The 23,972-nt window shown below is 40.6% G+C and overlaps 1 protein-coding gene across 1 annotated transcript in view; it reads left to right on the forward strand.

Moving 5' to 3' along the window:
• Positions 1 to 23,972, forward strand: part of LOC120735736 (exocyst complex component 4-like) — a 131,225-nt gene that overhangs the window by 31,342 nt on the left and 75,911 nt on the right. The window contains exon 5 of the mRNA XM_040035347.1: positions 13,377 to 13,473. Coding sequence (XP_039891281.1) covers positions 13,377 to 13,473 — 97 coding nt within the window. The remainder of the gene's footprint in view (positions 1 to 13,376; positions 13,474 to 23,972) is intronic.

Consider the following 23,972-nt stretch of genomic DNA (forward strand, 5'->3'; position numbering starts at 1 on the left):
CACATTCTGTCTCTCACAGTTGAAGTGTACCTCTGGTGCAAATTACTGACCTCTGTCATCATTTTAAGTGGGGGAACTTGCACAATCGGTGGCTGACTAAATACTTTTTTGCCCCACTGTAACTAAATAGAAATTTGGTGATGGTTTAATGGTTTGTGGATATTTTCTCGGCACACTTTGGGCCAAATACCCAGTAGCCCCCCTTGAGCTTCATATACTTACCTACCTGAGTACTTTTGCTGAACATGCAAGCTTTCGGGAGAATAACGTGCCATGCCACTACGCTCAGATGATCTCAAACTAGTTTTTGATGATGGCAGTTCAAGTGCTGCTGAACACTGCTATTGTTCAGAGCCATTTTGGAGGCATAAAACAAACTGTGTGACAAAGACGAATATGTGTGTGTTTTGTTTTGGGTTTTTTTGTTTGTTTTTTTTTGGGGGGGGGGGGGTGTCTTAAATTCATCTAAGCTAAATAACTGGTACGATAAAACATTCCTAAAACTAGAGCTGCTTTGACCAATAAAGTGCCTGGATAGCTCATGCATAATTAAAAAATTTAATCTGGTGAGAAAATGGAATCTGGAGGAAATGTAATGACAGGGGGTGTAGAGGACAACAGAGAGACTAGAGCAAGGTTGTAATAGTTTACACAGTTCAGACATTTAATCAGAGAGAAAGTGCTTGGTGTATTTTCCTATCCTAGGGCTAATTTTAATCAGCGTTGGTCTTACCGTTATTTGGGGCTTTGACTGTCGCCTTTGTGTTTACTTTTAATCTTACACTCGCTGATTGGAGAAGGTGGAGAGAAGAACAAATGAAAAAGGGACAGAGGGAGGGATGGAAAGAAAGGGTGGAAGAAGGGCTTGTTGGACCTTAGCTGCACTTGTAGACAGACAGGTAAATACGTGCACAGCTCTTGCTGTCACAGCGTGCAACAAATTCTTCAAGTAAAGAACAGGATACACAGTGTGCTGCCTAATTCCCTGCTGGGTGGAATGAAAGATGTAATGACATTTGCTTTTCTGGACAGTTGGTTCTCTTAGGTCTTTAAACATGTGTACATAGATGTATGTGTATCTTGCTATCCTTCACAGCATCCATTGCATGAATGTCTACCCCTAAGAAGAATCTCTCCTCAGTTGTTTCAACCATTTATTTTTTCTTGAAAGGGTTTGCTGGGGCAGATGGTTTTGTATTGTGGGTGTACAGATTGTATAAACCCTCTGAGACAACTGTTATATATAAAATTGACTGTTATAGACTAAAGCACTTTGGGTAAAAGCATGATATAAATGCACTCCATTTACCATCTCCATTTGGGTTTGGCAGTCTAATGACTAGGGCATGTGACATGTCTAGTTCCATATGGAAAAGAAATGGAAAAAATTATCCTTTTTTGTATATCCTAAACATTTGCTGTTGGACTGAAGTTTTTTCTTTTCCAAATGGGATCTGGTCATGCAAGAGATGAGCACTGCTGTTTTGTAAGTGATCAGTGGCACAAAACTGTATCACCAAAGTTAAACTCTGTGTAATATCAGTCTACAATTCAGATGCGCTCATCAAAATTGGAATAATGTTGCCTGGTCTGATGAGTTTCTATTTGTACTGCGACATTCAGATGGTAAAGTGAGAATTTGAAATATACTATACGCTTCTTCTGGGCTATATTCTCAGCAGCATATTGTAGCGGGTCAGGGCTATTCGGGGTTCTGTTTGTACAGTTATGTTTTGTTTATGTTGCCATGTTGCCATAGTGACGGGTGACGCCCTCTCGCTGCGACGGTGTGTCCTTCCGGGGTCAGAGGGCGCCCTGTGTGTTGTTGTTGTTGTTGTTGCTGTGTGGTTACCGCGCTGAGCAGTTAGCTAGCGGCAGTGTTCTTCTGCACATGTCAATAAACGGCTGTGCTCCCTGGCTAGCTCACGGGAAGCAAGACCAAACGACACCTCTGTCTCCTCGTTGTCTGAGCTCGCCACATTGGTGTCAGAAGTGGGATGATGGTGGCACCCCATGTTCTGACCCGAGTGACTTTTCCCCCGCCGGTCGTGACCGGCAGGTGAGCCAAAAGAAGACACCTGGACATTTGCAAAGTGAAAGCAAAAAACAAGTGCAAATTCAAACGCGATTTCAATATGTCACATATTGACAGTGGCTCACCGATGCCAATGACATAATTACCCAGCTACATTTCCGAAAGAATGCAAAAGCATTGACATATATTTTTCCTTCCTACAATAACCCGACGGGCAGGGCAGAGATAGATTTTGGTAGCCCGAGTGGAAAAATCGCTAGCCCCGGGACGTCGCGCTAGCGATTTTGCAAGCCCTGTGTTACAGGCATGGCCCTTTAAGGATGAAGCCTGATGGGAAATGTATTCGGGATGTGTGTAGCGGGACTGCCTGGTGTGTGTGTGAAGAGAGAGAGCGGAGAAGGGGAAAAAGTAACGGTTAGCTACAGAAGAGACGAAAAGAAAATAAATAAAAGGAATATAATAACTCCCTCGACAGCCAGAGTTGTGTCGGCGATGCTCGCTGTGAGTAAACTGTTTCAGCCCACTGTACGCGGTGTTCGTGCCTTAGAGAAGAAATAAAGTTCGGTGAAGCAGTTTCCTACGCCTTCTTCGATCTTTTTGCTAGCGGAGTTGACCTGTATAGTAAGCTGTTGCCGGCTACGAATCAGTTACGGAACCTTCAAGTAACTGCCAGAGGTTTCCTTACTACGGTTCGGGGCCGCGGATCGGGCGCGGTAACACCTGTATCTGATTGAGGAATCACTCATCTTTGGAAAAGAGGGTTTATTACAGAGAAATGGCTCTTTCCAAAATAAAAGCTATACTATACGCTTCTTCTGGGCTATATTCTCAGCAGCATATTGTAGCGGGTCAGGGCTGTTCGGGGTTCTGTTTGTACAGTTATGTTTTGTTTATGTTGCCATGTTGCCATAGTGACGGGTGACGCCCTGTCGCTGCGACGGTGTGTCCTTCCGGGGTCAGAGGGCGCCCTGTGTGTTGTTGTTGTTGTTGCTGTGCGGTTGCCGCGCTGAGCAGTTAGCTAGCGGCAGTGCTCTTCTGCAGATGTCAATAAACGGCTGTGCTCCCTGGCTAGCTCACGGGAAGCAAGACCAAACGACACCTCCGTCTCCTCGTTGTCTGAGCTCGCCACATTGGTGTCAGAAGTGGGATGATGGTGGCACCCCATGTTCTGACCCGAGTGACTTTTCCCCCGCCGGTCGTGACGGGCCGGTGCGCCAAAAGAAGGCACCTGGACATTTGCAGGACTTTGTGTGGGGTAATGGGGTCGTCGGGGACGACTGACCCCTTAGGTGGGGGCTATGTAGCGGGTCAGGGCTGTTCGGGGTTCTGTTTGTACAGTTATGTTTTGTTTATGTTGCCATAGTGACGGGTGACGCCTTCTCGCTGCGACGGTGTGTCCTTCCGTGGTCAGAGGGCGCTCTGTGTGTTGTTGTTGCTACAACTTGAAGTTGTAGGTTTGAAACCATTTGTAATGCATGCATAGTTGTATCTGTTGTGAATGTGGTGCCTGAACCACAAAAACTTATGCGGGTTTAGTATCAGGCTCAAAAAGGCTATGGAGATTTCATGGTGTTTTGCAAAGAATGATGCATGATGTGCATTTTAACAAAAGAATAGAAAACGAAAACCTAAAATATGTAACCAGTGTTTCACTTAATCTATTTATAGCCAGGTTTTTGCAACACTACTACCATGAATTGGCAGATCAGTGGCATTGGTAAAGTTTGAAAGACAGACAACATACATTGTAAACATCTCCTTCTAGAGTGAATTTTTGTTTTACTTCAACTGACAGATGTGAATTAATTAAAATCAAGACCAAGGAGAGACACTGTATGCCACAGTGACACTTTTAATAATTAATCCTGCTCAATTTACACCTGAATTTATTTATACTATAATTTATTGATTCTCAGCTGTAGGGTGGATTTGGATGCCTGGTTGGTGAAGCAGCAGATACCATCTCATCAAATTAATTTTAATAATAGAAAACTCTCATTAAGACCCAATCAGACATGAAGACAGTCTGAGTGGAATGGGATGCCCGGAATTGACCAGAGAGTCATACATTATTGAAGCGAGAACCAATCTTATTCAAATAGCAGAATTCAGTTTAGTGAATATGCAGCTGCCTGCCAGAGTGATTCCTTTGCAAGCATGTACAAAAATTTAAATATATATGATTTGTACATGGGGTATATTACCTGAATTGATCACTCAAAAAATAATTTTCATAGTATAACAGCGACAGACATGTGAGGCCATTAAGGGGGAAAATTGGATTATTCTGTACATTCCTTCCTATTTGCACAATTTAGACTGCAATATGCAGTGCTGGCTAACAGTTCAGATTAGGGACCTCAATCAAAGGAAGAGCACTGCCTCACTTTATTTATGTATAGAACAGCGATTACTATAAACACTGTGCTAAAGTGCAGATATTGAAGAATCCTACTGGTCGAGTTACACCTTTTATGCATTAACAAAATTTAAACAGAAGTGTTAGTTTAATAAATTCAGCTAATTATTTTTAGTTTTGTGAGTCTACATTTTGTGTGTTAAAGGACCGTGTGAGTTGATTATTTCAGCCACCTTGCTTCCCTTTTGCCAGTTTAAATCAGAATCTATCAAGAGCAATTGTAGATATCTTTGATTGTCTTGAGCCGAACATTTGGTAAGAGACACACAAACTGAAATGTGTTCGGCTGTGACCACAGCTGATTCTTTGTTTTGAGGTAAAAACATCAGGCAATATGTTTTATGTATTTTGTATTTCAAATTGAAATTTGTGGATTGCATTGTAAATGGCTGTTTGGCACAAAAGCACAGTCTTTGTAGATTTCATTTTAAGTTTATACTGTTAAGCTGTGCATCTGTTTCATGCAAAAGTTACCAACATGGGTAAATTTACCATTATCTTAATTATCAAAATATGTGGTAATGCCTTCTGACTTAAAAAAAAATCCTTAAATTTCACTTTGGCCTCACTGATGCCACTGACAAAATGAGAATTTAAAAAACTTCATTTTTTATTTAATAGTCAGAACATGACAAGAAAGCCAGTAAGAAAAACAGCAGTCGAAGGTACATTACAAAACAAGGGGGGGGGGGGGAACCTAGAGTCTCCCCAAAAAGGAAGGGGGGATTGACTGTCAAACTACATGCTCATTGCCTAAAAGCACCTGACTGACAGGTCCTGAGTTTGGAATATTGTATGAACAAGATTTACAACTCAACAGGAAAGTGCTAAAGTGACAGACAGCTGTTTTCTTATAGACTTCTTTAAGACTAAAGGTCTTAGCATCCACAGCTATCACCATCTGGTGCCTTTCATACAAAATGCTGGTTTAAGGTACTTCTGCATTGGCTTAAATTTTTTAAATTTTTTTCTTTCTTTTAATGGCTGTTCCTGCTTTTTGTCTTCAGTACTGCATTCGTTTTTGGTGCTGGAAGGATTAATCTGAGATTTTGGTCCATATTGAAATAATAGCATCACAGGGTATCAGCAGAACTGTCAGCTGCACATCCAAGATGCAAATCTGATTATTTTCTTCTCAGACAAATGGTGGTCTGGGAAAATCAGTATCTGAAATGCTCAGACCAGTTTGAAGTTCACACCGATTCTTGGTTTGAACTTTAGGAGGACATCCACCTTTTGTAATTGGGAACATTATTGTGACAGAAGGCAATCGAAATATGTAATGTAAAATATGTTTACTTGAATTGTTGATAACTTTGCTGTTATTGTATTTTGCAAGTGTGGGTTATGTGTCTAAAAAATATGGAGCCAGTGTTTTAATTTGCAGATACAGATACCCACAAACAGAGTTTTAAGCACCTGGACTAACGACCTTGTTTGCCGCTGTCCCTTTTTTTCCGTGTAGGCACACAAATTTACACTTGTGGACACAAAACTGATTGAAACCACTTGTAAATTAGGGATTATTGCCGTTCCTTGGCCTGTCTGTCTTAGCTTTCCTCATCTCGCCCTCTCCTGAAAACTTGCGGATGCATACAGAAACGTGCTGGTCTCAGGGGACACAGAAGTGTGTTAAAGAAGGCATCACACGTTCATTCTTTCCCTGCCTAAATCTGGGCAAGGCTGGAATTCATCACAGGATCTAACCCGTTTCTCATCAAACCCAGGAAAGTGTAGCTAATGCAATTTCACTAAGTCACTGCCTGACTTGATTAGATGTGGGCTGGAGAGTGCATGGTAAGACACCACAGGGGTCTGGATTGTTGTCACTGTGCGAGTGTATTTGAGCATATTGTGTCTATGTAATTTCAGCTGAGCCATTTGTTAGAGGCTATGTGACACTACACGCCTTAAATTGTGTGTGTGTGTTTAAAACATTTGCGCCATATGTATATGCATAACAGTATATTAGTATTTGTCTCTTTGTACTGTCTATAATTTATGGGTTTCCTTTTTGATAGCTTTGTGTCATGTCTGCTTAGGTGTTTGTGTTGCAGACGGAGCAGTGACCCTCTAGGGGGATTTCAGGCAGATTTGGCCACATTAGAATGTGTCACTTCTTCCTTTCCAGTTTTCACTTGCCATCCGACTGAGCACCGTGCCTCCTCCACACGCACTCCTCTCACTAATCTCGGATCAGACCGCACACCGAGGGACACAAATGCTCATAGATATGCGTGCATATACAATCACACAGGGCTTGACAAACAATATAATATTTTTACACATTATATGGGGAGAGAGCTGGCACCAGTTCGGTGGCATCCTGACCTGAAACCGGAGCCACCCTGTCACGTCTAGACAACTCTGAAAAATCCCATGCATATTAATGCCCCCCTATTTAATATTCATCAGTGCTATGCCCTGTTGGCAGCTGGTCCCAGACCCCATGGATCAATGAGGTCTCTTCCTCGCTCCTTTGTCTGACACGGATGCAGATGTTTAGAGCATGAAATTAAATTGGTCACCGTCATTGGGAATACATACGTGGTAGTCTATTCGGTGTGTGTCTGAATTTGTGCGTCTGTGTGCTTGTTTGTGTGTAGCTGCGAGTTAGACAGGAGTCTGCAACATGTCGATGTTATTCATGGGAACTTAACTGTTTGCAAGTTGATGACGAAGAAACAAAAGTTTAGCCAGCTTTTTCCACATTGGTGATCAGTGAGTGAGAGAGAGGAGAGAAAGAAAGATAGAGAATATGATGGAGCAAGGAGGATGAGCAAGAGAGTGCGTTGGCGGCAGCTTTGTTTAGGAGCCTGTAATTGAGTCTTAATTGAATTGGCACCAAAGGACGGATGAATGGATAGAGAGATGGAGACAGACAGAGTTTGAGTGAATTGGACCTCATCTTTGTCTCCACTTAGCAACACGAATGTGGGCTTACCGTGCAGGCAAATTTCATGGCAACAGATCAGGATCAAAAACCCTTGAGTTAAAACTTTTGGATGGAATGAAAGCTTCTCTTGTCATTTTAATGAAACTGCGGAGAGTGTTGTCTCCCATACTTTTCAAATGAAACTTGTTCTATTAGAAATGTATAATAGAGGCCCGTACGGTTAACAATGGGTTGATATGCATTTGAATGCAAGGCTAGGCAGGCTGCAGAGGTAATGCGGAACAGGCTTTAACACTATGCGAAGGTGTCTTTGTGTTATAGCGCACAAGCTTTGTGAGGCCATATTCGACATGGAAATGAAACAGAAGAAAACAGCAAAGTGAAGCTTTGTGCTGAACTGAAAATCATTTCAGGACACACTCATGCACACACACACACCTAATTCAAAATCCTTTCAAAGTAGCTTGGATCACCATCTTGTTTGATTTCTGTCCAGTGTTTTAACTTTTCTTACTCTGTACACTTGACACCAAATCACACCTAATTTCATCTGACCAGAATATGACAGGTGCTGTAAGTGTTTCCCAAGTATTAGTTTACCCACACGAGTTATTAATGCATAACACCTTCATGGTTTGAATATAAAAAAGTTCTTTATTCTTTTTTTGTTGTTGTTGGGTTTTTTTTTTTTTTTTTGCCTGCCTTGTTTGGATTTTTAGCCATCGGAATTATTGTCTGAAGGCCAAGAAGGATGCCCAGATGGATTATCACGGCCTTACCGCATTGGTCCATTTCATTGACCTTTGTTATTATTATTTATTTATTTTATTTTATTTTAAGTTATTACAGATGGTACAGACATGACTGGAGGATAGGAAAGGGAGAGAGAAAGAAAGGGAGGAAAAGAAAAACAGAGAGGAAGGGGGACACTGAGAGAAGAAACAAAAAAATAAATAAAAAAAATAAAAAATCCGCTGGATGACCTGTTGAGAGAGAACATAAAAAAGAAAACAAGCAAAAAGAGAGAAACACAATAAACATGACACCACAGCAATAACCTAGATAACTGTAAATAACAGTAAATATTAAATATTGAATGTTATTGTGTAGTACGGAAGACCAACACTGCACAATGTGCTTTGAGGCAGCAGCCAAGAAAGATATAGTTTATGTCTGTGAGCACCTGTGTGTACACCTGTGTGCACACCTGTATGTATGAGCACGCTTGTATTCAAAAGGTTTCTCCATGTAATGATATGCTAGAGGGCTTGGGGAGCCATAGCCCCGTCCCCCAGCGCATGAAGCAGGCATGGAGGAGATCCAGGCCCCAGACATCCAGAGGCTCCCAAAGCACGAGAGCTCAAAGAGGACCATGAGGGGCCACATAAACAGGGGCCACGCAGCAGCCATGGCACAGAAGCGCAGAAAAAATTATTTGTTCTATTGCCTACACGTATTTTCCCCATATACTGGATTAAAAAAAATCTCTGTAATATTACTTTATGAAGACAGGAATGCTGCTACCATGTTGCTGTCCTCCTCTGTTATAATTATCCAGTCACAATTTAAATGCAAGCAGAATATCAGCCTATGCAAACATTTGTACAAACACGCGCACATACAATCCATTTGCACTGCAGTTTGCCATATTGACAACTAGTTGCAATTTCATCTATCAATTATATTGATTACTTCAGGATGAGTGGAGGTAATGAGCTTCAGTTCTGCTTCTCCCCTGTGATCTCCCCTTTCCCCCCATCTGCTGGAGTCCCCTGTCCCCTCCACCAAGATTTTACATGGCAATGATTTTCTGATTAACCCTGTTAGCTGTGGGGCTCACCCACGCAGTGACACAGGGCATGAAGGGGTGTGAGCACGTGGGATGCATTTATATTTGTCTTGTCATGTTGATATATTGATGTGTGTATGAAGTGCCACATGAATGAGTCCTCACATGGGGAAATTAGCATGTTAGCTCGGATTTTTGAACTTCCAGTTCCCTCCTTGAAGTTAGTAAGTCAGTGGTACTTTTTGAGTAGGTTTTTTTTTTTCGGTTCTCAAGATACAGTTTTTGGTTAACATAGGTTTTAAACATTTTCTCTGTTTGCTCACATACTCACATTTTGCTAACACGTGGCTAACAGAGATATTCAGTGTCATTATTCCAAACACAAGGTTAGTGGAGGTGACTTTTTAATAATGCAACTAAATTGTAAAATTAGTGCTTTACTTCATTTATGCTTCAAATGAGAGTAAGGAGACATTGGTTTGTGAAGATTCCTTCGCTTCCGTTTGAGAGCTGAGTGTTTAAATATCTGTCCTCTTTGTACTGCTGACTGTTTATTCTCATCTTAGTTGCTCATCGGTTTTTCTTGGCCACTAATTTTCTGCTATTATATGACTATGTCTAAATCCGTTTACAGAAAGAACAAGAAGCACTTTGAGAGTGCACACCTCCACGAAGGCAGCTCACTCTTTAGGCATTAATTACTTATGAGGAAATAGTAATTTCTTTATATATATTTATTTTGTTTTCTTTGTTCTTTTTAAATGTACTTTAAGACGTTTGGAGTGCAGTAAAAATCAAATAAAGGTAACATATGTTTACTTTGATTACACAAACATTATGTAGGAGTAGGTAATGGATAATAGGTATTTTTAAATAACTGAACATGAATAACTTCAGCTTATTGTATAATATTATATTAAATATTTCAAACAAGGCAGCCCATTTGTTTTCTCTTGATTGTATTTTCTTTACAGGTGTGACTTATTTTTTGGGTCATCTGTTAAGAAAGGCTGATGTGAAATATAAAAGTGAGATCAAAGATCAAATGTGACACAATATTTGCATGCTGATGCAATATTTAGAATACAGTGCCATGTCCTAAATATTGCTAATACAAATAAAGGCAATAGAATTGTAAGCACAGATTTATAGATATAAGAAATTTTCTGAATGTTTGACCTTATTTAACCTTGGAGAAGAGGTCAGAGGTCCAAAATAACATAAAATGTAGAATCCCCATATATCATCCCCTGTATGCCTATATGCTGTCAATAGAAATAAATTAGCAGTAAGAAACCGCTCTATATAGCATTATTATCAGTTTGACTTTCAGATCAACCTATTGACTTTGAAGTAGAAGTCAAAGGTCAAAAGTGACAATATATTTTAAGTAATTCTGTATGTTGACAATACACACCACACTTGTAAGAATATAAGTTATAAGTTTTTTTGACCAAGAGGTTTTTAGGTTGACCTTGAAGACCTTTGTCTACACCCTGACAAAGTTTTACTGGAATTCATTCAAAACTTTTTGTGCTCATGTTTACAGACAGAATGACGCACGCACACGAATGCAACCAAAAACATGACCACCTTAGTGGAGGTAAATGGGTGATTAAGCATTTCTAAATTAAAAAAAACAAATTGAAAAAGGAGCGCTGTTGACGTCGACTGAGAAAATTGTCGGGCGGTGGAAGGAATACTTCGAGGACCTCCTTAATCCCACTGACACGTCTTCCGAGGAGGAAGCAGAGTCTGGGGATGAGGGGTATGACCCGCCAATTTCCGGGGGCGAGGTCACTGAGGCAGTTAAACAACTCCTTGGTGGCAGAGCCCCTGGTGTTGATGAGGTCCGCCCCGAGTTCCTGAAGGCGCTGGACGTTGTAGGGCTGTCTTGGTTGACACGTCTCTGCAATGTTGCGTGGAGATCAGGGGCAGTGCCTGTGGACTGGCAGACCGGGGTGGTGGTCCCCATCTTTAAGAAGGGGGACCGGAGGGTGTGTTCCAACTACAGGGGGATCACACTCCTCAGCCTCCCTGGGAAAGTCTATGCCAGGGTGCTGGAGAGGAGAGTTCGTCCGCTAGTCGAACCTCGGATACAGGAGGAACAATGCGGTTTTCGTCCTGGTCGCGGAACACTGGACCAGCTCTTTATCCTCTCGAGGATACTTGAGGGTGCATGGGAGTTTGCCCAACCAGTCTACATGTGTTTTGTGGACCTGGAGAAGGCATTCGACCGTGTCCCTCGGGGTGTCCTGTGGGAGGTGTTGCGGGAGTATGGGGTGTCTGGCCCATTGCTACGGGCCATTCAATCCCTATACAACCGTTGCAAGAGCTTGGTTCGCATTGCCGGCAATAAGTCGGACTCGTTCCCGGTGGGTGATGGGCTCCGCCAGGGCTGCCCTTTGTCTCCGGTTCTGTTCATAATTTTTATGGACAGGATTTCTAGGCGCAGCCAAGTGGCGGAGGGCTTTCGCTTTGGTGGCCTCAGAATCTCATCTCTGATTTTTGCGGATGATGTGGTTCTGTTGGCTTCATCGGGTGAGGGCCTCCAGCTCGCACTGGAACGGTTCGCAGCCGAGTGTGACGCAGCGGGAATGAGGATCAGCACCTCCAAATCTGAGGCCATGGTTCTCAGCCGGAAAAGGGTGGAGTGCCCACTCCGGGTCGGGGATGAGTTCCTGCCCCAAGTGGAGGAGTTCAAGTATCTCGGGGTCTTGTTCGCGAGTGATGGGAGAAGGGAGCCGGAGATCGACAGACGGATTGGGGCTGCGGCTGCAGTAATGCGGACGCTGCACCGGTCAGTCGTGGTGAAGAGGGAGCTGAGTGTAAAAGCGAAGCTCTCAATTTACCGGTCGATCTACGTCCCTACCCTCACCTATGGCCACGAGCTATGGGTAGTGACCGAAAGAACGAGATCGCGGATACAAGCGGCGGAAATGAGCTTCCTCCGAAGGGTGGCTGGCCTCTCCCTTAGAGATAGGGTGAGAAGTTCGGCCATCCGGGAGGGGCTCAGAGTAGAGCAGCTGCTGCTCCACATCGAAAGGAGCCAGCTGAGGTGGTTCGGGCATCTGGCAAGGATGCCCCCTGGGCGCCTCCTGGGCGAGGTGTTCCAGGCATGTCCCACCGGGAGGAGGCCCCGGGGCAGACCCAGGACACGCTGGAGAGATTATATCTCTCGGCTGGCCTGGGAACGCCTTGGTATTCCCCCGGACAAGCTGGAGGAGGTGGCTGGGGAGAGGGAGGTCTGGACCTCTTTGCTTAGGCTGCTACCCCCGCGACCCGACCTCGGATAAGCGGATGAAGATGGATGGATGGATGGAAATAGAAAAAGGTGGAACAACGTACTAATTTCATTGAAATAACAGAGTTACAGTTCACTGTTAGTTTTAGAGCAGGAATTCCCGAGTTGGTAGACTATGGGCACTATTCTAACTGCAAATAGACTATCCCAGTGACTCTGTGGTCATCTCCAGGCACTCTTGTAGGTGTAGCAATACAATACAATTTAATACAATACAATACAGCACAATATAAATATTGCAATATAAAGTAGAAGGTGTGTTGATGTGTGCCAGTCTTGGATCACGGCTGCATCACGGTGTCAGTCAAAGATAGTTATTTTGTCCATTTTTACCTTGTGCTAAAAGTGATCACATCAAACTGGAAAATGCCAACAGCTTTTGCACCATGTAACAAGGGTAAAATATGAAGGTTTTCAGACAAAATTATAGAGAATGTCAGAAAAACTGAAACGTACAGACAAACATACCAGAGAAATCTGATGTGCAGTTAATCGAGTGTGATTTTTTTTTTTTTTTTTTTTTTTTTTTTTTTGTAGCAGTCTGGTGTCTTTTGCACATGACTTCATAAAGGTGCACATATCAGATGTCCATTGTGGCAGTCTGTTTTAATGCAGAATGTCACATTTCAGAGGATTCACACTTGCAGTATATTCAAATATCTTTCCTACAATCTATTCTTGGAGCAAAATATAAGACAAAGTTTATTATAAAATAATACCTCCTTTCTAATCCTGAAGCTCTCTCCTCTATAGTGCTAGGTAATGCTAAGTGAGCTCCAGGAAAGCAAAATGGATTTGTGACTTGCCTTGATGCAAAAATACTCTTTGAATTCTCTACCTCTTTTATGTGTGTGTATATGTAACACTGGCAACCACTACGCACATATGCCTGTTTTGTTATTTCTATAACAGGCTGTGTTTCTTGTATTGTAGGTGGCGCTGATGACAACCTGATTGAAGGAGGAGAAATGAAGTTTGTGTGTAAGCCAGGTGCGAGGAACATCACTGTAATCTTCCAGCCTCTTCTCAGGTAAAGCAGGTTTTTATATACTATTATATACTATATACTATACTATATATTGAACAACCACCTAAAAATACACGTGAATGTGGTTTCAGCATGTGTTTTTGGTTCATCTGGAATGCACTGACTCAGAAATGCAAAACAGCAGGGTGTATAGTGCACATGATCTGCTCTGAGACTTTAAAGAGTAAAAATAGGTTTTGATGACACACACCAGGTTACGGTGTATGGATAACGATTCTTTGGTGTACTGATGTTACAGTGTCTGTACTGCAGTGTCACTAATGCGCTTATGGCATGGCAAAATTTTTATTATTTATATTAAAGTACATTCCTAGTATGGCTAAAAGCAACACAGCGCTGCTTGTGGCAGACATCCTCATACACTAAAATTGTGACTTCCAGCACTATATAACTTAATTGGATCAGAATAAAATAAAGGTAACCAACACCAAATCTGCTGTCTTTACTGGAATATTTTGGGCAAGATTCCATTAACTTTACAACATGTATGTGTTTAAAAGCCCTCTTGTGTCATACTGGTCTGTCAGAAACTGATAGCCTGGCTACTCAAGACATATGAACCCTTGGATATGACTCAATACCAGTAAAATGTAAAGCTAATTATATTATACAGCCTCTTAGTGACTATCTATTGATTTCAACCTTGTTAATGTTTAGTGGGATATCGTAAATCAAAAATGATGTAATATTTTGTACCTTCAGTTTGTTGATACCATCCAGGAATTGGGATTGTCTGCCACCCTGGCTTTTATTTGCCATTAAATTTGACTATTCTGAGGGGCTGTGTTTTTGGTAATGTTTCATATGTCTGGTAGTTTCCTATACTGTGCTGTGGTCCCATTGGAGTAGAGTAAATCTAATAGTGAAACAGTTTAATTGAATTGGCCTTCATGCAGTGACACATAACCTTCTAGGATCCATTAAACAAAGATGTTTCCTGTTCTTACATTTCGGTAAGTTTCATGTACATCTCTAAAGCGTCACACATTTCTGACACATGTTAAGAAGTGGATACAAAAAAGCAAACTTTTTTTTTTCTGAATCTATTAAAAAAGCCCAAGATGTTAATGTTGATACTTTAGTCAAATATGCTGGAAGCCAAATTACTATATACTATTCCTATTCCTGCTCTATATTATAACCACAAAATGTGGTACTAATTAACAGTTTCAGTCACATTACATGAGCCCATTAAGGTAGTCAACCTAGATTGCAGTTCATTCATTGTTATCATACTTCTTGCTTGACTGATTGATGCTATTGAAAGTAGCTCCTTTCACTCGAGAGAGCAAAAAGATGTGGCAGTGCATGCGTGTTTGTATGTATGCCTTAATGCTTTTCTTTCCAGGTTGTTTCCTGTATGTTTTTGTCCCTTTACTGTTGTTTTGGCCTTGAAATTTTCTCTCTCTGTCCCTTACTTCCACACTTATCTTTCTCTGACACGTACACACACCCACACCGACTTTCAGTCCCTGTTCACTTTAGGTCTGGCCAAGCTTTTGTCTGAACAAATGACCAAAAATAAAACGGTGACTAGCTCTCTGCCTACCTCTCCCATGTTGTCTGTAATGGTTCATATCAATCAAACCAAACTGCCTTGAACACAGGGCTCTCTCTTCTCTCCCTCCCTCCCCTCAACCTGGCCTCTCTAGACTTCTAGTGCCAATGGAGCGCTTTTGCTTGCAGATGGTTTTCTAATGGCAAAGCTCTGGCACTCCGCTGATGGATCACTACACCTCCTGCAGCCAGCCATGCAACTCGTGGCAGCTTTAATGGTAAAAGCAGTTGGGGGTTTGGAGCACAGGAAATCAGTGGCAGTGCGTGGGAGATGAGACATCAGGGTCTTAATGTTTGATTGCAAATGGTTTTTCTGTGTTGGGATATATTTTGTTTTCACCCCTTAAATCAAGTTAAGCACTCTACTTTATAATGTTTCTGTGTGTTTGTTTTTCAAATCTTAAATCTTAGTTTCCAAGAACCATCAAATTTGCAAATTTTACAGTTTGAAAGTTTTCATAAGATGAGTTTTGTAATTAGAAATTAAGATGAGTAAACTCAGAGTTGACATGGCCTGTTTAAGGCAAGTTTGGTATATATTAGTTTGTTTGTTTTTTTAAAGCAAAATAACACAGTACTTGTCTGGGTTGACTTCTCATCCAGGTGTGCATGTGGTTGGTGAGAAATATACTATCTATACTATGTCCATAATCCCATTTAGGGATTTAATGGGAAGTTCTCTGTGAAAATGGAGTTTCAGCACCATTCCCATCCTATCAAGTTGTTTTAAAAGCCAAGTGAGAGCTTTGTCTGTGATAGATGTATATCAAGTGCAGTTCATGACCGGATTCCACTTAGTGTTGCATTTTGCAGAGTTAGTTTTAGTCTCAATATCTAGTAACAGCCTGAGCAAAACTAAGCAAGATTGCATATCTAAATTTTGGAAGGTCTAAGAGTCCCATAGCTACCACAACTTAATTCTGGCTCATGCCAAAGAAAGGGTAGAATTTAAACAGAAGGGAACTTGTGTGGACTTTTCTAATTTACCTAGTGCTAATATTTGCACTGTGTCTAAAATAATATTGCCCCAAAGTGTACAGTATGGCTTTCTAAAGCATTTTAATATAAATATACAGAATGTGAGGTTCTTCTTCTCTTATTGTGACAAAGATTCAATTAATGTTATTTCCATAGATGGATAGATAAAATCTCAGGTCGGTAGTACCTCATGTGTAGATATAGTTTTATGCTTGGGTCTGTCTGAGTGCTTTGCATTTATTCAATTTTTCGCTACCAGCAAGTAGGTATACTTGCTGAACTCTTTTTTTTTTTTTTTTTGGGCACACCCGTTCAACTGCTAATTAAAACAAATATCTAAAAAACTAAATATATGGCAGCAACATGTATTTGCATATGTAGGCATGTTCAAGATGACCCATTGAAGTTCAAACTGAGCATCAGAATGGGCAGGATGTTTGATTTACTTAAATATGGTGTCGTTGTTGGCGCCAGGCTAGCTGGTCTGGGTATTTTTTTACACTGTTGACCTACTGTGATTTTGACCCCTTAAGGGTCAAAAATAAAAGGGTGAAAATATTCTGTTCTCTGGGAAAAATGCCTTGTTAGTGCCAGAGGTGAGAGGACAATGGCCACACTGCTTGACGATGATAGGAAGGTAACAACAACTCAAATAACCACTTATTACAACCTAGGTATTGAAGGGACGTATGTTACAGCAGGAAGAAGACCACACAAGGTGCCACTCCTGTCAGCTGAGAACAGGAAACTGACATTACAGTTCACATGGGCTCGCCAAAATTTGACCATAAAAGACTGGAACCATTTCTGCTGCCACTTATAATGGTAGAGAGAGAATTTGGTGGAAACGACTTGAAAGCATGGATCCACCTTGTTTGTATCAACAGTTCAGGCTCCTGCTGGTGTAATGATGTGGGGGATATGTTTTTTTGCTCACTCTGGTCCCCTTAGTACCAACTCAGCATTGTTTAAGCGCACCAGTCTACCTGAATATTGTCCTCCACGGTGTAGCCATCTTCTGATAGCTGCTTCCAGCTGGATAACTCACCACATCACAAAACTCAGCTCATCCCTAACTGGTTTCTTGAAGATGACAATGAGTTGACTGTACTTAGATGGCCTCCACAATCAGCATATCTTAGTATATTAAAGAACCTTTGAGATGTGGTGAAATGTTAATAGCTCTGTGTTGCTGTCCTGTCTATATGAACCAAAATAAATATTTCCAGTTCTTTGTTGAATCTATGCCACAAAGAATGCAGGTCTGACTGTAACAAGGGGGTCCAACTCAATACTAACAAGGTATACCAAACAAGGTGACCAGTAAGTGTAGATTTTTTTGAATAAAATATTTTTTGTTTTGACAAGGCAAAAGACTGACAAAGCAGTGTATGCCCGTTTTGTGTGGTTTAGTATTTGAATGCATTTTTTGCGAAAGAGGTTTGTTTGACCTTAAGTCTGTCAAAACATCACTCCTCTTTTGAATATTCCTCTGTCTGTTGTACAGTTCAACAGGACAAGGGCTTATAGTCAGTGAATGAATAAGATTGGTTCTGCCCTTGGAACTCTGGCAATGTACCCCGATGTCAGAGCGGAGAGTGCAAGTCATTAAAGATGCACACACAAATATGGGGCATAAGGGAGTGTTTGTACATGTAGCAGCCAATTTAGTTTGACTTCTGGGGTCTCTTGCTGACATTTGGGTGGTATTTACACCCCTTGGTCCGGACTAGGCTGGCATTTTGAAAAGCCTCAGCAACCCCTTAATCTCTCCCTGTTAAACATGCACACGATGACCACGCTTGGACAAGCCTCGACATGGTGTGCTATGTTTCAGTCTGCATGACTACCTGTAATGTGTTCAATATGTACAAGGTTGTTTAAACAAGTTTTCACTGAGAGGTGACTATTTGACTTGAGCATTCATGTTATTTCTGGAGCATCTACCTGATACTGTATTCTACACATTTTATTATGAAATAACTGTTAAAACTTGTGCCTGAAAAATCTGATAAAGGCAGAGACTTTCATGATTTGTCATGTAATCCATTTATACTGACCCATCGCCTTAAGCAGGCTATGGTTACGTGAAGATAAATGGTCCATTTGGAGAGCAAAAGAGGAAAAGCATTTGCCCAAACACATTGTCAGATGACAATTTTTATTAGCTTTTTAAATGTTTTCATACAGTGACTAGCTTTCAGGCTACTGGAAGCACTGAAAAAGTGGCTGTCGTCTCTAGTGGCTTAATGATCAGACAATTGCTGATGGGTTCTGAAATCAGTTGATCAAAGTTAAATCGAGAAACATTTCCACAAAGCCCTCTGGACAGTTTAACAATTCCTTCATGTTTGTGGTAGAAAACTTTTTCATAATTTACATGATGATAACTAAAAGCATGAAAAGCAGACAGAACTGAAGAAACAATAACATCAGCTTGATTGCTGAAGGGCTTAATGTAATGGACGTATGCATTGCTAATTTCCTTTATAAGTGAGTTTTTCATTAAATCTTGCTGCTTTGTCATTACTAGCTCAAGCTCGAAATAGATTTTTAGCCGGGGCTATAGAATTACCTTTGGGGGTTTCAACTGAACGATTAAGTTATCTTCCAAAATGGTTTGTCTCATTAAGGATTTGACTTACAGCCTCTTTGTGTTTGACTGCATGGGCCTTTACTTGGTGTGCTATTTGCTATTTTGTGGTTCCAGAACCAAAACATAAAGAAACCTAAAATCATCCTCCGCGCTCTTCTAATAATGTCATACTGGTAGGCGTACAAGATTGACCACTGCTGTTGAACACAGAGTTCACTGTGTGAGCACACTACATCAGCTCATTAAAAGTACTTTTAATTGTTGATGTCTGTTCAGAGTTCTACTGTAAGTGTCCTCAGTTGGGTGAGAAAGTGCGAGCTAGAGAAAAGAGTCAAAAGGTTGGAGATTGACAGAGAGTGCTTGGGGGGAGCAGAAAGGAAAGGACAATGGAAGAAGCGGTGAAAGGAATGTAGAGCGGATAGAGCGCGAGATGACAGGAAAAGGACAGAAGGGCCTTGCCTCCCACCGCTGTAGCCTGTGGTGAAAACGACACACACCATGATTCTGCACTAATTTCAGTCTCTCATTAACTACCCTCCTGAGCAGCACACATGGACCAAGACAAATAGAAAGAGCAAGATTTAGAGGTGAAATGGAGTATGTCTGAAGAAGTTTTGGGGGCTTTCTCAAGTGACTTAGGTGAGATAGGCACTGTTGGATTTTCAAACATTAAGTTGAAGAAAAGGTTTTTTTTAAGAGTTCGATTTTCTGCATTCTTACTGACAATCTGAAAGAAAGCAGCTCAAAATTAGACTTTGCTGTACCTTTTTTTTAATTATCTGAAGAAAATGTAATATTATTTCAATATTATTAATACCACTAATAGAACCCAACAGATATTGAATATTTAGGATAGCGATATCTAGTGGTTTAAAAATCTGAAATGATTACTGATTTATTGTTTTTATTTCAGACAGATAAACAAAACGTATTTCCCTAACATTTGTTATATGTGGTTATTTAAGAGTCCTCATTAAGTCTTTTTTTAAAGAATTAAAGACTTAATTTACAAGAAGACTTGGCTTAATTGTTTACACACTTATCGACTATGCTTGGATCAACTTGTTGCTCTGTTTGTGGCAGGGAGGTTGCAGAGCCCCCTCTGGAGGTCAGCGCTCATAAGATGGTTGAAGGGTGTTTCTCCCATTTCATCTTTACTTTTTATATTTTCACATATTGGCCAATAATGCTGTCAAATGGCTAATATTAACTGATATATTGTTCGGGTTGTAACAACTGAAGAAAGCATGAGTAGCACACACCAGTCTTAAAACATCATCATAATTTTATAATTTGTTTCTATTTTTATTTTGTTTATTGGACAATTAATCCTCTACAGCATGGCCCAGTGGATAGTTTATCATCCTTTAGTGTTTAAAGAAGACTCTACGGTCATAAGCCAAATTAAATACCAAGGCTTCAAGATGATATCATTGGTGAAGCCACAAAAGTAGAAGGTTGTTATGAATGTTTAGTCATGTCTATTTCAAGCTTGATTATTGCTTAGCCTGTCAGTATAGTGCTACAGTAGGCACTCTTCAAATTCACAACCATGACTTTGGCATTTATAATCTAGGCAGTTTTTAATGATGTTGATCGACTAAGCATTTTAATAGGAACCATAAAAGAGAGCATTCCCACTAAAGACAATGAAACAGTGCATTGAACAGCTTTATAAAAACATATTTGAGCAGCAAGAGTTGTTTGATCAAAAAGTCATTGTTGAGATAATTTTGCGATTGTTTGTTGCTGCCCTTGCGTGACCTATTTCAAACATGCCAATTCCCGCTGCAGCAGACCTGAAAATGGCAAAAATAATTTGCAGTTTGACCCTAACCTTCGTTTAGTTGAACAGTGGCTTCATAATTACTGGTGAAGAATACATTTTCCTTCAACAATGCTGTCTGTAGTCAACCTCAAAGGGGTGTCTGTACATAGGCTATTAAAATGCAGCATGAATGTCTTGTCTTAAGTCTAACTCACACATACGCATGCTGCTCTGCTTTACCAGCTCTTGCTCTCTTTTCTAATCTTTTCTCACTCGTTCAGGAGGATTTTCTTCAGTAAATAGCTCCCTCTCGCTTTCTAACCCACACCCATTAAAAACTGAGAGCATAGCTGGGAATCAGGGGGAGTGAGGATTTTATACTGGAAAGGTCAGAGACAGATGGAGATAAAGAAAGCAGAGGAAAGAAACAGTGGTGAGAATAAAACGATTTAGGACAGAAGAAGAATAAATGAGATGCAGAGTAATTGAAAAGGCTCTCACACTGCATGTATGCTGGGTGCCATGTTAGCTTGCTTTGAATTCAAGCTGTGTATGTGCACGTACCCCCTAGTCATGCTTCGGCAATATGCGATACATGGGGAGAAAATCAAAAGAGAAGATGGCACGAAACAAGGGTATTGACAGGCAGGGTATTATGAGAGCATATCTCAAAATTGAAACAGTGTTTAAGAAGGAGATTTGGTTACATTTGCTTGATGCTTGAATTCATTAAAAGTCAACGCAGCTGATGTTTACCTAACTTGTGGTAACTCTGTCTTAGTATGGTTTGTGGGGTGTGTGTTTGCATGTTGTCAAAATACACCTTTTTCACTCTGTCAGCCTTATGAAGTCATCTAGAGTGATATCTGGATGTCACAAAAGCACCGACCACTGTTATCCATGTTGCTTTCAAGAGTGCACAATCTAAGAAAATATTCATTGTTATCTCTGAAAGGCTAAGTTGGTCATCTGCTGGTTTTCCTGCAAAAGGTCTATGTTAATATGTTAACCAAGTGGACCACAATGCATCTGAGTGTACAAAAGAGAAGCACTTGTTCATGTGTTGTCATCATCACAGCAGAAAAGAATAAGCCACATACCTTGCCTTCAAAACATAAACAAATACAGTCAGTGATGTGAAAAAGTGTTTGCCCCATTTCTGATTTCCTATTTTTGTATGTTTGTTGCACTTAAATATTTCAGGTCATCAAAGAAATTTAAGTATTAGACAAAGATAACACAAGAAAACACAAATGCAGTTTCTAAATGCATCTCATTTGGATTCAGGTCAGGACTTTGTCTGGGCCAGTCCAAAGTCTTCAATTTGTTTTTCTTAAGCTATTTAGAGGTGGACTTGCTCGGGTGTTTTGGATCATTGTTCTACTGCAGAACCCAAATGTGTTTCAGCTTGAGGTCACAAACAGATGGATGGACATTTTCCTTTAGGATGTTTTGGTAGACAGCAGAATTCATGGTTCCATTTACCACAGCAGGTCTTCCAGGTCCTGAGGGAGCAAAACAGCCCCAGACCATCACACTACCACAACCATATTTTACTGTTGTTATGATGTTTCTTTTCTGAAATGTTTTGTTACTTTTATGCCAGATGTAACGGGCCTCAAACCTTCCAAAAAGCTGAAATTTTGTCTTGTCAGCCCAGAAAGTATTTTCCCAAGAGTCTTGAGGATCATCAAGACGTTGTCTGGCAAAACTGAGATGAGCCTTTATGTTCTTTTTGGTCAGTGCTTTTTGTCTTGGACCTCTGCCATGCAGCCGTTTTTGCCCAGTCTCTTTCTTATGGTGGAGTCATGAACACTGACCTTACCTGAAGCAAGTGAGGCTTGCAGTTCTTCGGATGTTGTTTTGGGGTCTTTTGGGATCTCCTGGATGTGATGTCGACTCCTGGGAAGCTTCACCACTGTTCCAAGTTTTCTGCATTTGTGCATAAAGGCTCTCACCGTGGTTAACTGGAGTGCCAAAGCCTTAGATATGGCTTTGTAACCCTTTCTAGACGGATAGTTGTCAGTGACTTGGTTCCTCAGGTGTTTCTTTAAATCATGGCATTTGTTTCTTTGTGCAATTTTAGTTTTGTTTTTTTTTAGTCTGCTTCACCTTTTCAGACAGGTTATACTTAAATATTTCTTGATTCAGCAGGTTTGCCAGTAATCAGGCCTGGTTGTGTTTAGTGAAGCTGAACTCAGCTTTCTAAAAAATGTGGTTAATCACAGTTAATCCATCATTTATCAAGAGGGCCAGTTAGTTTTTCACACAGAACCAGGTAGATTTGGATAACTTTTCTCTCTTAATCAGTCAAATTATTAAAAAAATGCATTTTGTATTTATTTGGTTTATCTTTGTCTAATATTAAAATATGTTTGATGATCTGAAACATCTATGTGTGACAAATATGCAAAACACTTGGAAATCAGGAAGGCGGCTTTTTCATGCCACTACATGTATTCGTTTATGGCTTTTTCTTTTTCACTGTGAAGGTGACACATGATCAAGTGCTTCTATTGAGTACACTCAGGTGCATTGTGATCCAATGTTTTCTTCTGCTTATCCAGTTCATGGAATGTGGGGGGGCTTAGACCCTGTCCCAGCTGTCATTGGGTGGGAGGTTGAAAGCACCAAGGACAGAGCACCAGTCAGTCACCTAACACAGGCTAACACAGGGAGATAGACTTCCATTCAGGCTCACATTTACACCTATGTCCAATTTAGACTTACCAGTAAACCTAACAAGCATGTCTTGGGACTGTGGGATTGAGCCAGAGCTCCTGGAGAGAACCCACATAGGCACAGGGAGAACTCTAGGGCCCATCCTAGTGGTGGATTTGAACAGAGAACCTTGCTGTGAGGCTCCAGTGCTGTGAGGCTCCAGTGCTAAGCACTATACCACTCAAATGAACATAAATAAATAAATATATGTTACTTATAGTTTGGAATCAGGAAACACAAGTTGACTTATAGAGTCAAAATCAGCATCTGGGATTGAGTTTCTGTATTCCCATGGCTTTGTTTGGGTTGTTGTTGCCATAATTAGGACTTTTAAGTTATTTCTTTATAATAGCCACTGAAGCATATAAATAAAGGTGCAATTTATTAGTATGCCCTTTTGTGGGTCTTTTTTTTTGCTGATTGTTCTTATTATACCTTGCCATTATTTAATAGATTGCTAAGGCAGCTGGCACTCTTAACGCAACTGTCGCAACAAGCTGATAGTAAGGTTGCATGCCCATAGCACAGAGGTACGCAATAAAAAAGCAGCTTTTTTTTTTTATTTTAAAACAAAAGTATTGCTTATGCATTGGTACATTTTCTTTCTTTTTCTAGTAGCAGTACTACTTTAACTCAATGTTTATGTTTTTTAAATTTGAAAGTTCCAGTTTTGAAATCAAGACGCTGTGTCTCAACACTGAATCTCAGAATTGAATTGCATTAGTTAGCACTCAGTCAAAAATGTGTCTTAATGAATTTATCTGCTCTTGATTTCAGACTGTATACATTATAGCTAATCTCCCCATGGAGTTCTATATAGTAAAAAATAATGTAAACATGAAACTACAGTTAATCAAATAA

The sequence above is a fragment of the Simochromis diagramma genome, unplaced genomic scaffold (assembly GCF_900408965.1).
Source record: "Simochromis diagramma unplaced genomic scaffold, fSimDia1.1 OVJJ01000816.1, whole genome shotgun sequence".
NCBI classification, from domain to species: Eukaryota; Metazoa; Chordata; class Actinopteri; order Cichliformes; family Cichlidae; genus Simochromis; species Simochromis diagramma.